Here is a 15,263-nt window from a genome sequence, read left to right on the forward strand (position 1 = left end):
TGCGCTAACTATTCAATAATACTGTCCCAGTGCATCACCACAGTGAAGAGTCTGAAAGGTGTGCTGCTAGAATTGTAGCTAAAAAAAATGTAAAAATCCTTGTGTGTCTCCAATATATCAAATCAATATTGATTTGCAATTGTGTGTTATGAGATGAATAGTCCCTCTACCTAGCTTTCTATTGTCATTAAATCCCGTTGTTTGCATGTACTACAGGGGAGGTTGATGCCTTGTTTTTCTTATGTTTGTAAGTGAACCAGTAGTTAAATATAAACCTCCCCGTGGCTGAGATGTAAGTTCTTAATGTCACCACATTTTACTCGACCAATGGAAAAATAACTACAGATTGTGGTGCAGACAAGACTGCTTACTATTTCATGGCCAGCCAGCAGGCTCCAGACTAAATGCCCGTGACTATCTGAGATTCAATCTCTTCTTTAGATCCACAGGAAGATTTCTTGTGGCAGCTGTCTTGTGAGTTAACCGAGCGTAACACAGCTCATGAGCCACTCAGATCACAGAACCTTATTCGAGTTTGTCAGCTTTACTTCACATCTTCCTTGCAATAAAGTTTTGGTGGAACATGTATTAAAACACAGACATTGGTAAGTTGATTTGCAAATGAGGTTCTGTTAATAAAGTCTTAGTGTTACACAATTTGGGCAATACTGTTTTCATAAGCCAATGTAAGCCATATGGTGGAGAGTACATGGTACTTTAGAATCTTATCCCCTTTTTCTATCCTTATCACAGTTAAAAACTGTAAAGAAAGACTGTCAGTACTGCTCTGTACATGCTTGAATTTCTCTAATTTTTGCCCTTGTCTTCAATGTGCTAGACATACACTGATGAGGCAAAATATTGTGATCACCTGCATAACAGCACCTTCATTCACCTTTATAATGCAATACCACAGTGATTGGGTGCAATATGTATTTGCCAAGTCCTTGGTATGTGGCACCATATGTCTGTGCACAGACCACACCATTTCTGTAAATTATGTGTTGGTGGTTCATGTTCCACTGCGTTCAGATCAGGTGAAGTTGGCACCCAAGGCATGCTTCTCAAACCACTATATCACAATTCTGGTCTTGTGACATGGCTAGTTACACTGCTGGAAGATGCCATGGCCAATGGGGAAGATATCAGGCCTGAAGGGATGCAGCTGGTTCACAATCATGCTGGGGAAGACATCAAACATGAAGGGATGCAAGAGGTTGACAATAAAGTTCATGTAGTGCACAGCTGTCATGTTACACTTGATTACTACCACAAGTCCGTAGGTGAATGTCTCCCATTGCTTAATATTCCTCCCATTGGCCAGCATCTATGACGCGGTGCCTATTTCGAGCATCCATTTGCCTAGATGATGGCATATCCAGGCACAACAATCGATGTTGTGGCTGAATATACCTGATTCATCTGACCAGGCAATGTGTTTCCACTGAGCCAATGTGCAATATCAGTTATTCTGCGGCCATTGTAATCTTAATTGATGATGTTGTTGGGTCAGCTTGGAAACACATAGGTGCCATCTGTTGCACAACCCCTTTCAACAATGTGCACTAAATGCTGAACTTCAAAACACTTGTAACCGTACCAGCATTGTACTCTATTCTCAGACCTGCCCAGATTGCCACCTATCTTGATTTACAGAATGTACACTACTGGCCATTAAACTTGCTACACCAAGAACAAATGCAGATGATAAACAGGTATTCATTGGACAAATATATTATACTAGAACTGACATGTCATTACATTTTCACGCAATTTGGGTGCATAGATCCTGAGAAACCAGTACCCAGAACAACCACCTCTGGCCGTAATAACGGCCTTGATACGCCTGGGCATTGAGTCAAACAGAACTTGGATGGTGTGTACAGGTACAGCTGCCCATGCAGCTTCAACACGATACCACAGTTCATCAAGAGTAGTGACTGGTGTATTGTGACGAGCCAGTTGCTCGGCCACCATTGACCAGACGTTTTCAGTTGGTTAGAGATCTGGAGAATGTGCTGGCCAGGGCAACAGTCGAACATTTTCTGTATCCAGAAAAGCCTGTACAGGACCTGCAACATGCGGTCGTGCATTATCCTGCTGAAATGTAGGGTTTCGCAGGGATCGAATCAAGGGTAGAGCCATGGGACGTAACACATCTGAAATGTAACGTCCACTGTTCAAAGTGCCGTCATTGCGAACAAGAAGTGATTGAGACGTGTAACCAATGGCATCCCATACTATCGCGCCGGGTGATACGCCACTATGGCGATGACGAATACACGCTTCCAATGTGCGTTCACCACGATGTTGCCAAACACAGATGCGACCATCATGATACTGTAAACAGAACCTGTACTCATCCGAAAAAAAAAAGGCGTTTTGCCATTCGTGCACCTAGGTTCATCGTTGAGTACACCATCGCAGGCGCTCCTATCTGTGATGCAGCGTCAAAGGTAACCGCAGCCGTGGTCTCCGAGCTGATAGTCCATGCTGCTGCAAACGTCGTCGAACTGTTCGTGCAAATGGTTGTTGTCTTGCAAACACCCCCATCTGTTGACTCAGGGATCGAGACGTGGCTGCACGATCTGTTACAGCCATGCGGATAAGATGCTTGTCATCTCGACTGTTAGTGATACGAGGCCGTTGGGATCCAGCACGGCGTTCCGTATTATCCTCCTGAACCCACCAATTCCATATTCTGCTAACAGTCATTGGATCTCGACCAATGCAAGCAGCAATGTCGCGATACGATAAACCACAATTACGATAGGCTACAATCCGACCTTTATCAAAGTCGGAAACATGATGGTATGCATTTCTCCTCCTTACACGAGGCATCACAACAATGTTTCACCAGGCAACGCCGGTCAACTGCTGTTTGTGTATGAGAAATCGGTTGGAAACTTTCCTCATGTCAGCACGTTGTAGGTGTCGCCACTGGCGCCAACCTTGTGTAAATGCTCTGAAAAGCTAATCATTTGCATATCACAGCATCTTCTTTCTGTCGGTTAAATTTCGCGTCTGTAGTACATCATCTTCGTGGTGTAGCAATTTTAATGGCCAGTAGTGTAGAAGCCCCGACTACCACAATCTGTGATTAGGTGTTGATGGCCACGACCTTGTCACCAACTCCAGTTTCACGTCCTTCAGCCACTTCCCACAGATCTCATGACAGTAGCACTTGAACAGCTGATCAGCATTGCTACTTCGGAGATGCTTGTTTCCAGGCTCAAGGCCATAATAATCTGTCTGCTGACGAAGTCACTTGTGTCTGTGGATTTCCCCATATCATCACTAGAATGGTTCCCTACTTGTCTCTGCTCGACTTTTATATTTTCCTTATCATATGATGTGTCTGCAGCGCCACCACATGGCATTCAGTCTCATGGTGGACAGTGGATGTCAGTATATGTTGGAGGAAGTAATATGTTTCTTAACATGTACTGCATTGTGGACTCTTGGAACTTTAGCAGTGAAGTATATTCACTCATTCCCAGAGATAAAAAGGCATACTAGTTGCCACAGCGGCTACAGCTAATCTGCAGTACTGTTGTGATTCATTCAAAATGTCGCTTCTTTTTAACTTACACAGCCCTGTCAGCCACATATCTTTTGCTATATCTTACTGTTATAATTAGGTTTATGTTTTTAGATTTACAAATTACAATTGATTCAGGTGTTTCTGGAAACTTTGATCTGCAGATAGGGAATAGGGGAGAAGTACACGAAGAGAATGCAGTTGCAGCTTTCTCAGTGAATCTTCTGCATTTCAGATGGCAAGTATTGAGGTGTCATTGTCAACAACTGCCACGACGACTCCTCGCCGTAAGAAGGTGGCAGCCAGTAGTACAGGCTCTGCAGGCGGTGTACAAGTCCAGAGGACTTCCAGAGATGTGGCTCGTGAACTGGAGGCACTGCGCAATGCACTGCGGGATAAGGAGAATGTCATACAAAGGTATCTGGTTTGGCCATCACACACACACGCCATGGTTTTTTAAGTGTCAAAGTGTGTATTCAATGTCATATGAGTTATTTAGAAACAATTTTTACAGTGGGTATTGACATTTCAGGGAAGAATGGTTATATATTGTATCGTAATACATATTAAGTTAATTTATAACTTATACACTATCAACTAACAAATGAATGTGTATAAAGAACACATTACAAGAGAAAATATAACATTTCATGGATAAAGGTATAATTAGTCTTATGAATTAATTAGTAAAGTGGATTATCATTTGACAATTTGTCAACTTTTTTGAATGAATAATAAGCCTTTTTTCTAAGCTATTTTGTGTTTTATTTTTGAAGACATTTAGTGACAAATGATGTGCCTGTGAAGGTGATGTATTAAATAGCTCTGTACGTAGACACTCATAGTATATCTATCCTCTTAAAATGAGGCCTATAAAACAATTTAGTTATGTAAATTTCAGAAATGGACCTGACGACTTCCTGCTGCCAGAGAAGTTTTTTCATGTGTAACTTTATTTGTATAGCCATTCCAAGTTAATTTTCTAATGACAGACTTAATTTTCATACATATTCATCTTTTTCTGTATTCTTGTTCCTTGTGTTTCACGGAGGTTCATACTTGGATAGGCTGCATGTGAATTTGAACTTGTGAATGAGTTGTAGAGGGGTGCGTACCAAACTCAGCCCTACAAAACTAGCAACAACATTTAACCTAAACACTTCTCACGAGTATCATTGTTTACTGAATGGAAATGACGTTTATGTGCTGCCTCGTTTTTCTGTAATTTTTTTTGTATAGTAAAAAAGTCTGATGTGACTGTAACTACACTGTGGACTAAATACTGCACATAACTTAAGAATTTCATAACCAGAACCCTTACACAATTATTTTTGAATGTGTGTTGTTCTTCATTCTAATTGTAGTGGCAGCTAGGTAGTTGTTTGTAACACTTCGCTGTGTTGCAGTCTGAAAGGCCAGCTGTGCAACCCAGGAAGGCCAGGAGGCATAAATTTCTTGCGAGGCGGGGGCTCAGTGCCACTGGCCAGTGACTGTGAGCGGCGTGCAGCCCGTGATCGTCTCAACAGGCTACGCCAGGACATGGACAACAAGCGGCTTGCAATTAAGAATCTGGCTCTGGCACTCGAACGGCTGGATGTCTCAGAGTAAGCTTCCTTAGTAAATACCTAATTTGTACAGATTTTGTTTTATGTGAGTCACAACCCGACTGATCATCCTATTTTTACAGGGTGTTTCAAAAATGACCGGTATATTTGAAAAGGCAATACAAACTAAACGAGCAGCGATAGAAATACACCGTTTGTTGCAATATGCTTGGGACAACAGTACATTTTCAGGCAGACAAACTTTCGAAATTACAGTAGTTACAATTGTCAACAACAGATGGCGCTGCGGTCTGGGAAACTCTATAGTACGATATTTTCCACATATCCACCATGCGTAGCAATAATATGGCGTAGTCTCTGAATGAAATTACCCGAAACCTTTGACAACATGTCTGGCTGAATGGCTTCACATGCAGATGAGATGTACTGCTTCAGCTGTTCAATTGTTTTGTGGATTCTGGCGGTACACCTGGTCTTTCAAGTGTCCCCACAGAAAGAAGTCACAGGGGTTCATGTCTGGCGAATAGGGAGGCCAATCCACGCCGCCTCCTGTATGTTTCGGATAGCCCAAAGCAATCACACGATCATCGAAATATTCATTCAGGAAATTAAAGACGTCGGCCGTGCGATGTGGCCGGGCACCATCTTGCATAAATCACGAGGTGTTCGCAGTGTCGTCTAAGGCAGTTTGTACCGCCACAAATTCACGAAGAATGTCCAGATAGCGTGATGCAGTAATCGTTTTGGATCTGAAAAATGGGCCAATGATTCCTTTGGAAGAAATGGCGGCCCAGACCAGTACTTTTTGAGGATGCAGGGACGATGGGACTGCAACATGGGGCTTTTCGGTTCCCCATATGCGCCAGTTCTGTTTATTGACGAAGCCGTCCAGGTAAAAATAAGCTTCGTCAGTAAACCAAATGCTGCCCACATGCATATCGCCGTCATCAATCCTGTGGACTATATCGTTAGCGAATGTCTCTCGTGCAGCAATGGTAGCGGCGCTGAGGGGTTGCCGCGTTTGAATTTTGTATGGATAGAGGTGTAAACTCTGGCGCATGAGACGATACGTGGACGTTGGCGTCATTTGGACCGCAGCTGCAACACGGCGAACGGAAACCCGAGGCCGCTGTTGGATCACCTGCTGCACTAGCTGCGCGTTGCCCTCTGTGGTTGCCGTACGCGGTCCCCCTACCTTTCCAGCACGTTCATCCGTCACGTTCCCAGTCCGTTGAAATTTTTCAAACAGATCCTTTATTGTATCGCTTTTCGGTCCTTTGGTTACATTAAACCTCCGTTGAAAACTTCGTCTTGTTGCAACAACACTGTGTTCTAGGCGGTGGAATTCCAACACCAGAAAACTCCTCTGTTCTAAGGAATAAACCATGTTGTCCACAGCACACTTGCACTTTGTGAACAGCACACGCTTACAGCAGAAAGACGACGTACAGAATGGCGCACCCACAGACTGCGTTGTCGTCTATATCTTTCACATCACTTGCAGCGCCATCTGTTGTTGAAAATTGTAACTACTGTAATTTCGAAAGTTTGTCCGCCCGAAAATGTACTGTTGTCCCAAGCATATTGCAACAAACGGTGTATTTCTATCGCTGCTTGTTTAGTTTTTATTGCCGTTTCAAATATACCGGTCATTTTTGAAACACCCTGAATTTCTTCAGATAAACAATGAAATTAAACTGGATTTTACTGTTAAAACTATAGAGGTGTAGAAGGATATGGAAACATAATGTCACAGTGGCGTACATGCATTGTCTAGTCAGAGTGGTGAAACTGGCATACACTGTGCTGTATGCCAGTACCTTGCTTTGTGAAAGAGTCTGCTACACACCCAGTATCTTGCTTTGTGAAAGATTTTGCAACACACAGACTGATAACACTGGCGCAGGATATGTGACAGAGCAAACAAGAGATTGTACTCTCATTGTAGGTTGGAGCTAGGTATTCTGTGAGCTCCTGAACTTTGAGTTACAGCCTGACCATGCATACAAGCTAAAAATGTCAAACACATTTATTTCACGTGCCACAGTTGAGTAGAATGTACCACTCAGTGAATGTATGGTCTTCAGAAAGCTTAAGCATTATTTATGAAAGAACGAAAAGAGAGGAAATGAAGGCATTACTTCAAGGCTGAAGAATCTACATTGTATCTCCACTATTCACACTTAAGTGTTTGGCAGAGTGGTTCACAGAACCACTTTCAGACTATTTCTTGACCATACCACTCTGGAATAGTGTGTGGGAAAAATGAGCATCCAAATCTTCCCATGTAAGCTCCAATTTCTTCTATTTTATTATGATGGTCATTTGTCCATATGTAGGTGGGAGTCAATAAAATGTGTTGGCATTCAGAGGAAGAAGTTGGTAAATGAAATTGTGTGAAAAGAACTTGCCATGCCAATTCCCGTATCACATATGTAATGCTCTCTCCCTTATGTCACGATAATAGAGATAATGGAGTGACATGGCAAACAATGCTTTGCGAGTATGGATATTTTACTCTGTAGTGAGGTATGTGCAATATGTGTGTCAGATTGAGGCTCAAATCTGGATCCATAAACTAAGAACAAAAATGGAGTTAATTCACATATATATATGGATTTCTAGGTGTCCATTGAGTTACATGTTGTATTTTGGCACAACATTTTGACAAGTACCACTAGACACTTTTCGTGGCTAGTATGAACAATACATTTTGATATATTACCTATATTGACCAAAACCAGACTGAACCTCCAACAGCAAGGCTAGAGTCCGAACAAGTAAAACATCTGAGCTCATCAATTGTAGAATCTGATGATAGTGACTCATCTCATCCTTGAAATACTGTACCAAAACAAAACTAGAAACCTGGACAATGATCTTCCAAGTTGGAAAAGGCAAGAGTTGGAATGAATGAGTGTGTGTGATAGAGAGAGAGTGAGTGAGAGAGATAGATAGATAGATAGAGAGAGAGAGAGAGAGAGAGAGAGAGAGAGAGAGAGAGAGAAACTGGTAAACTTGTGACATGTCTCAATGTATGTGACAGTATGTTTAATATCCTTGTTATTTATGGAACATATGAGTAACTAATTAGCTTAAAACTCATAGGTAATGGATTAATAGGTTTTGAGTTTCCAATCATCTCACAAATGTAAATTTCACTGTGTTATATCAGTACTTATTTTTGTATTATTCTCAAAGATTACAATAGTTGGAATAACAGTAGTGTACAATGTGTTGTGTATGAAAGTAACACACATTTGGTAATTTTACAGTAATATTGATGCGCGAATCCAGCAAGCTGAACTAGAGTTTCAGCTTGGTCGTGAGGAGCTGAATTTACTTAGTCTTCTGGAGGAAGCACGGGCACTGCAAACTTCATTGGAAGAAATTGACAGTGCACGAAATTCTCCAGAGAATGCATCTTTGTTCAGGTCAGTCTGTGTTCTCATCGAAATAAATTAAATGTTGTTCTTGGATTTCACTATACACATGGTTATGGCATTACATATTTTTTTTAAAAACGCAAGTATTACTGATCCTTCAGACAAGTGACTTTGGTCCTGTGCTTTAATCTTTGAAAAAAAAAAATTGTTTATTCAGAAAAAACATTCAGAATTCAGAGCTTAGTGAACAAATTTTGTGGGCTACACTAGATAGATGTTGACAGCTGTAAGATACCTCCACTATATCTTTTCTGTGGGAGAGAAGCTAAGCTAAGCTAAGGTCACTGTGATGGACTTCGAATTTTATTTAGTGCAGCTTGGAAAATGAGTGTGTTGTGTCATGTTTAATTACAGTGATACTTACAATGAAAGTCTCAAATGTTCGAAGAGCATTATGGCCGACAAATGGCAGCATATGCAAAACTGCTACACAAAAAAAGTATGAGCAAAATTAATATTGCCACATCACTAAAGACATGCACTGTAGTTGAACAAAGATCTAACACACACCTTTTGTGTACACCCATTGCAGCCTTCACAGCATGAAATTGTTGTTGACGATTTATGTCTTCCCCTGGAATAGATATACAAGGGGTTTCGGATCTGAAAACTGCATCACTTACACTTTGTTTTTGTGTTCCACACACCAAATAGTAATGCTGGATACTGTTGCAGCAGTGGAAATGCCAAAGACAAATGCCTTATATATGCAAAGCCACAGAGAGCACTTAACAAATTCCTACAAACTTTAAGCACAGTTTCAAACCTTTTCTAAAATTTTCTCACTTATATTTTTAACATCAAATATTGAATACATTAACTCATTTGTAAAGTAATCAGTTATTTCAAGCTGTTTTATACACTATACCTGTATAGTGTTGATTCAGAATAGAGACCCACTCAGATAGCTGTGCCTGCTAAACTGCGACTTCTGGAATGGGGAGATGTGCTGGCTCTGGATCGGATCCACCCAGTGCATCAATGACAAGGGTCGGTATACCGGCCAGCCCCTGGATGTGGTTTTTAGGCAGTTTCCCATATTCCACTAGGTGAATAATGGCTAAGTCCTGCTTCAGTTGCAAGATTCGCAAACATTTAGAAATCTTTCGATGGCTTTCACATATATAACACTACAGACTGTTGAGGCATATGTATTCTGTCTCGGGGGTGGATCACATGGTAGTGGCAGGAAAGGCATCCATCCACCTCTTAAATTAACCTTGCCAAATCTGTTCATAGTCATTCTGATACTCCAATAGTGTGAGGCAAAGGCACAATAAAAGAAAGAAACTGGTTCAAAATATAGAAAACTAGTAAAAACCCGACTCTTCAGAGAATAGTAACTCCCATGTGTACACACACACACACACACATACAATTTTTAACTGTAATACTTGCCTTATTGTGTTAGACTTTGAACTTAAAATCATACTGTACCTCTTAATGAGTAGATTATGACAGCATTTTAAATTTCAAATTCAGTCAATAATTACATGAAATATTGATAATCAAATTTTTCTTGCCCCTGGGAGCTGTCAGATAGGCAACCTAAAACTAATACTGCTTCTGGTAATGTACAGATTATCTATCATGTGCTGTAACTGTACATTGCGCCAGTGAGATGGATGTTATGTTAAGTCGTGGTTGAAGTAGAAATCTGTATGTTGATGTTTAAGGAGATTTTTGTGCCAGTTTTAGGTTAAAAATAAAGGGTTACTTGAATGGACAACACAAAACATTCATCTCAGGACTAAAAATAAGAAGTAAGAGTAGTGCCAAATGTGCTTTAGCCATGGAGAGCAATGTGATGAGTATTCAATAAAGTCAAGAGTCAAATTCTGTCTACTGATGTGATGGAAATTCCAAAGAATTTCTGGGTCTATGTAAAACCAGTAAATGGGCCAAAGTTATCCATCTTGTCACTCAATGATAACACTTGCACCAAAATGGAAGACAACACAGCAAGAGTATATCTAGGACCTGAGCTGTGGGTATGGGAGCAACTTATGTTAATTTTGTGGTTAACAATGAAATAGCCTTGAGATTTCATGACAAACTGTTCTGGGTACTCTTACTACTAGTCGATACACATTACATATTGTGGCTTTATTTAAACTGATACACCCATCCGTCTCATGGGGCAGGATGCAAGTTGCCCTTCCCTGTCTGTCTCAGTCTCACTGGTTACAATACTGAGAAGGGGCATTGAATTTCATCTTCTGAAACTGTTTTGCTGAGGATCATCAACTAAACTACTTCCAAAATGAGAGATATTGAAATAACTGTCCACAGTACACCACTCAACAGAGGAAGAGCAAGTGGGCCTGAAGGAATATCTGTATGACTTTTTATAGAAATATAAGAAACTGTTCTCCTATAAAAAGTAGTTTAGTAGGGATCACTGAAGAATTCCAAATGATTGGAAAAGGTGTGAGTCATTCTCTTTACAAGAATGTATTCTTGGCTGGATGCATGTAACATCATGCCTATGTTGCTGAAATCCGTTTGTTTTAGAATTGTACATTTTATGTATGCACATATTCCACTTTTTCAAAACAGAAAATCTCATTCATAGGAATCAGCTTATAGTCCACAAACAGTGACCTTGAGAAATTAAGCTTACGTAATTCATCCTTACAATTCGGAAGATAGTGGTGCCCTGTTTGAAATGTTCATTTCAGTTCCTCACGGTCACCAAGCTTAGGAAATGTTGGACTAATTTTGTGAGTGGACAGACATCCTAGCAAACAGAATTCAATAACTGTTCTTAGTTAGGAGAAAACGTCAGTTGTGAAAGTAGCTTCAGAATAACCTTAAAGAGAAGTGCTACAGGACTGCTGCTGTTAATGTTAAATATAAATAACCTGATGGATAATGCGAAAAGATTCATAATGCTGTTGTGTATATGATTATTGCATGTCAGAAAATTATAGTAAAATGCAAGATGATCTGCAGAGGATCGATGTTTGGTGCCAGGATTGGCAGTGGACCTTGTAACATGCCCTTTTATTTATTTTATTTGTTCCCGCTCGTTCGGGATCTAAATAGCAGCCCAAAATTAGATAATTAATTAATGTGACCGTGTACCTAATGGGCTGGCAATCGGATTGGACTGCTCAGGGGATGTTACATTCCGTATTGTCCTTCACAAATATGGTAATACGTACTGTTTGGTGGTAAGAAGGACACAACACAGTTTCACAAACAAGATCTATATTCTCAGCAAAAGCACAAAATAAGGAGACAGCCACTGCCTTCATCAATACACTGTAAATGACGGCTAATCTCAGCACAGGTTTCTCTAGTTATTCTTAATCGTCACACGCAACATCCAATCACTGTAATCCAAGTAATGCCGGCGCGGTAGACGCGGAAGTTCAATATCGGCACTTAATATCACTAAAATCACTCTGTAATTAAACTTTCTCACTTTCCCGTATAATACTAACACAAAGGGGTTAAACCACGGCAATGGCCACTCCCTTTGCCGATAATTTGCATTAATTCAACTGCTGGCTTCTGCACAGCTCTGCCCGCCTCGCGGGAACCTACCACACCCTGACTCCGCACTCTCCACACTGACTGCTCTCCGCCCAGTTCTTCCCGCCTCGCGGGAATCTACCCAAGCCGCACTCGGCACTCCGGTGAATCCCCTTTCGCTCTCGCGACCTGACACACACTCTACTCGATAGTTGCCCTGTCGACCCGTGTGAGCGCAAACTTAGTAGTAAGGGCCTGCGGACCCCTTACAACCTTCAACATAAACAAATGTAATATACTGTGCATAAATAGCCTCAAAGACCCTTTACTGCTTTGTTAAATGACTGGTGATCAGTCACAGGGAGGAGCCACATTTGTTAAATATCAGTAGTACAAATATGGAGTGATTTAATGTGACATGAATACATAAAACTAGCTGATGGTTGAAAGGTAGGTGCCAGACGGATAATTGCACAGTATCCAAAGGAATTGGGCAGGGAGCTGGGTTACGGGTGAGATCTCTTTTTGATGCATACACCACACACTATAAGATGGCCTGCTAAATATAAAAGTAGCTGCAGATTCCTATCTCGTTCATGATACATGCTTAATGTACGAGGGTGGTTTGAAAAGTTCTTGGAACGAGACAGAAAAAAGGACTTACAGCACTGAACCTTTTTTTATTTTTCAATGTTTTCCCCTTGTAAACTAATGCACTTCATCCAACGATGTTCCAGTACCTTGATCCCATCTTGAAAAAGAGTTTCCTCCAGGCCTGCAAAATAGTTGTCAATTCTGTCTATCAACTCTTCGTTTGAAGTGAATCTTCATCCATCAAGAAAAATTTTTAGTTTTGGGAAGAGATGTAAGTCTGATGGAGCCATATCAGGTGAATAAGGCAGGTGTGCCAACAATTCATATCTTAGTTTGTGTAATTTTGCATGGCGACGGCACGTGTGTGAGAACGCGTGTCAATAGGCACGGCACCATTCTTGCAGATAATTTTTTCATTTCTAATTCTTCAATTAAAATGTGATATACCCTTTCAGATGACATCTGGCAAGCATGAGCAATTTTATGGGCTACCAATCGGTGATCATTCATGACCATTTTGTGCACTTTAGCATTGATATCTGGAGCAGTGACACATCTTGGCTGACCACTGCGTGAATCATCATCTAAGCTCTCCCAACCAAATTTGAATTCATTTGTCCACTTGGCAACAGTTTAATATGAAGGAGCAGAGTCCTTCAGTGTAGTCTGGAAATCGGCATGAATGTCCTTTGCTTTCATTATTTACGAAGTACTTAATCACTGCTTGAATCTTGATTTTTTTCATTTCCACAAATCACTATGCGGGAACAAAAAAAGAGCCACATCACCGCCACAGGCCACAGATTTCTTCCAAGAGCACAGACGTGACACGTGTCTACAGGCAAAGATCCAATGAATATCATGTGAACAACTTGCGCTAGCACTGATCACTTGTGGTGATTCCGAGAACTTTTCAAACCACTCTTATACAAGCGGTAAGCTAAATCTGCAGCCAACTGTTCTCACAAGCTGTGGCAGGTGTGTATAGGGGAACATTCAAAAAAGGTGGGGTAACGCGCAGTGGTAAGAAGCAATATACCACATGACACTCCACCCAGTAGCGTCTTTCTGCCATATCTGAGTGTAACATGTACAGCAGGATGCACGTAGATCATTTAGTGTTGATTTTCAGGTCAGTTTAGATATGGTGAGGTTACTTAGTCACTATAGTATTTATTATGGGAGGCATAACGCATTCATGACAAGTATTATGTTAAGAAGCAAAAGTGATCATTTTCCAGGCATATAAACTTGGCTAGCCAGAGTCAGAAGCAGAAACTGTGGGCGGGTGTAATGCTCTTCCCCGTGTTGCCAGTTACCAGTGTAGGCAACGACTTGAGTGTGAAGTGCAGGACATTGACAGAGAGCATAGTGGCGACCCTTGCAAAGTATTCTGTCACTCTTGGTGCAGAATGATATAGATGTGGTGAGAACCAGGGAAGTAAAATACCCAGGGTGAACCAAAGTTATTATCAATATTTATTTACCACTGGTAATGGAAAGAAAATCTTCAAAAATTACCAGTTACTCCATGTTGGGGATCGCACGAGGGTCCAACCACTCCATCATGGATCTTGGACAGTGGAATAAGGGAAGCATGCATTGGGAGATTATGTTAAAAATAGCCAAGAACCAGTTCTGATTGAGGTCAAAAAAGAAAGCTTCTCAAAGTACCAAAAAGCAAGAATCAACATTGGAAAACTGGAATCCAGTGCCAATAGAGCATTCCATGGGCGGTTTTTGAAGAAGATCAAAGGTAAAACAGATATGGTAAGATCTGTTTTTGGCTGACAGATGAAACCATAAAGAAGGAAACAGAAGAACTGATTGAAACTTCCTGGCAGATTAAAACTGTGTGCCCGACCGAGACTCGAACTCAGGACCTTTGCCTTTCGCGGGCAAGTGCTCTACCAACTGAGCTACCGAAGCACGACTCACGCCCGGTCTCACAGCTTTACTTCTGCCAGTACCTCGTCTCCTACCTTCCAAACTTTACAGAAGCTCTCCTGTGCTTCGGTAGCTCAGTTGGTAGAGCACTTGCCCGCGAAAGGCAAAGGTCCTGAGTTCGAGTCTCGGTCGGGCACACAGTTTTAATCTGCCAGGAAGTTTCATATCAGCACACACTCCGCTGCAGAGTGAAAATCTCATTCCAGAAGAACTGATTATTATCATATGGGAACAAGCCACAGAAGAGAAATGATTGCTCTCAAACAGCTGTCAATTGAAGCTGTCAGAAGAAACAGGTTTGCAATTAAATCTCAACAAAACAAAATATTTTGTGCGCACCTGTACATGAAAGTCCACACTGAAACATTCAGACAAGTAAAAAAATTTAAATATCTGAGAATCTTTTACAATATAGCAAGTTATGATAAATATGAAATTAAAATTAGAATTCAGAACACAAGCCATACTATGGCACAAATGATCAGCTGGAACTTATGCCGAAATTGCTATCAGTGGTGCCAAAGAACTGGTGGGTCCGTAAGTCAGAAAGAGTTGAAAACGAACATGCAGAATTACTGTGGGACTTCAAAATTCAGACAGTTCAAATGCTGGAACACAACATACCAGACATCTGGCATAAACCAGTGTATGTCATCCCAGTGCTTTGCAGCACATTGTGAGCAGTGCCAA

General features: G+C 41.1%; 1 protein-coding gene across 1 annotated transcript in view; it reads left to right on the forward strand.

The window, feature by feature from the left end:
- LOC126245881 (uncharacterized) overlaps positions 1-15,263 on the forward strand; it is a 695,521-nt gene that overhangs the window by 666,696 nt on the left and 13,562 nt on the right. The window contains exons 4-6 of the mRNA XM_049948351.1: positions 3,777-3,958; positions 4,948-5,145; positions 8,382-8,540. Coding sequence (XP_049804308.1) covers positions 3,777-3,958; positions 4,948-5,145; positions 8,382-8,540 — 539 coding nt within the window. The remainder of the gene's footprint in view (positions 1-3,776; positions 3,959-4,947; positions 5,146-8,381; positions 8,541-15,263) is intronic.

The sequence above is a fragment of the Schistocerca nitens genome, chromosome 1, assembly GCF_023898315.1.
Source record: "Schistocerca nitens isolate TAMUIC-IGC-003100 chromosome 1, iqSchNite1.1, whole genome shotgun sequence".
Taxonomy (NCBI): domain Eukaryota; kingdom Metazoa; phylum Arthropoda; class Insecta; order Orthoptera; family Acrididae; genus Schistocerca; species Schistocerca nitens.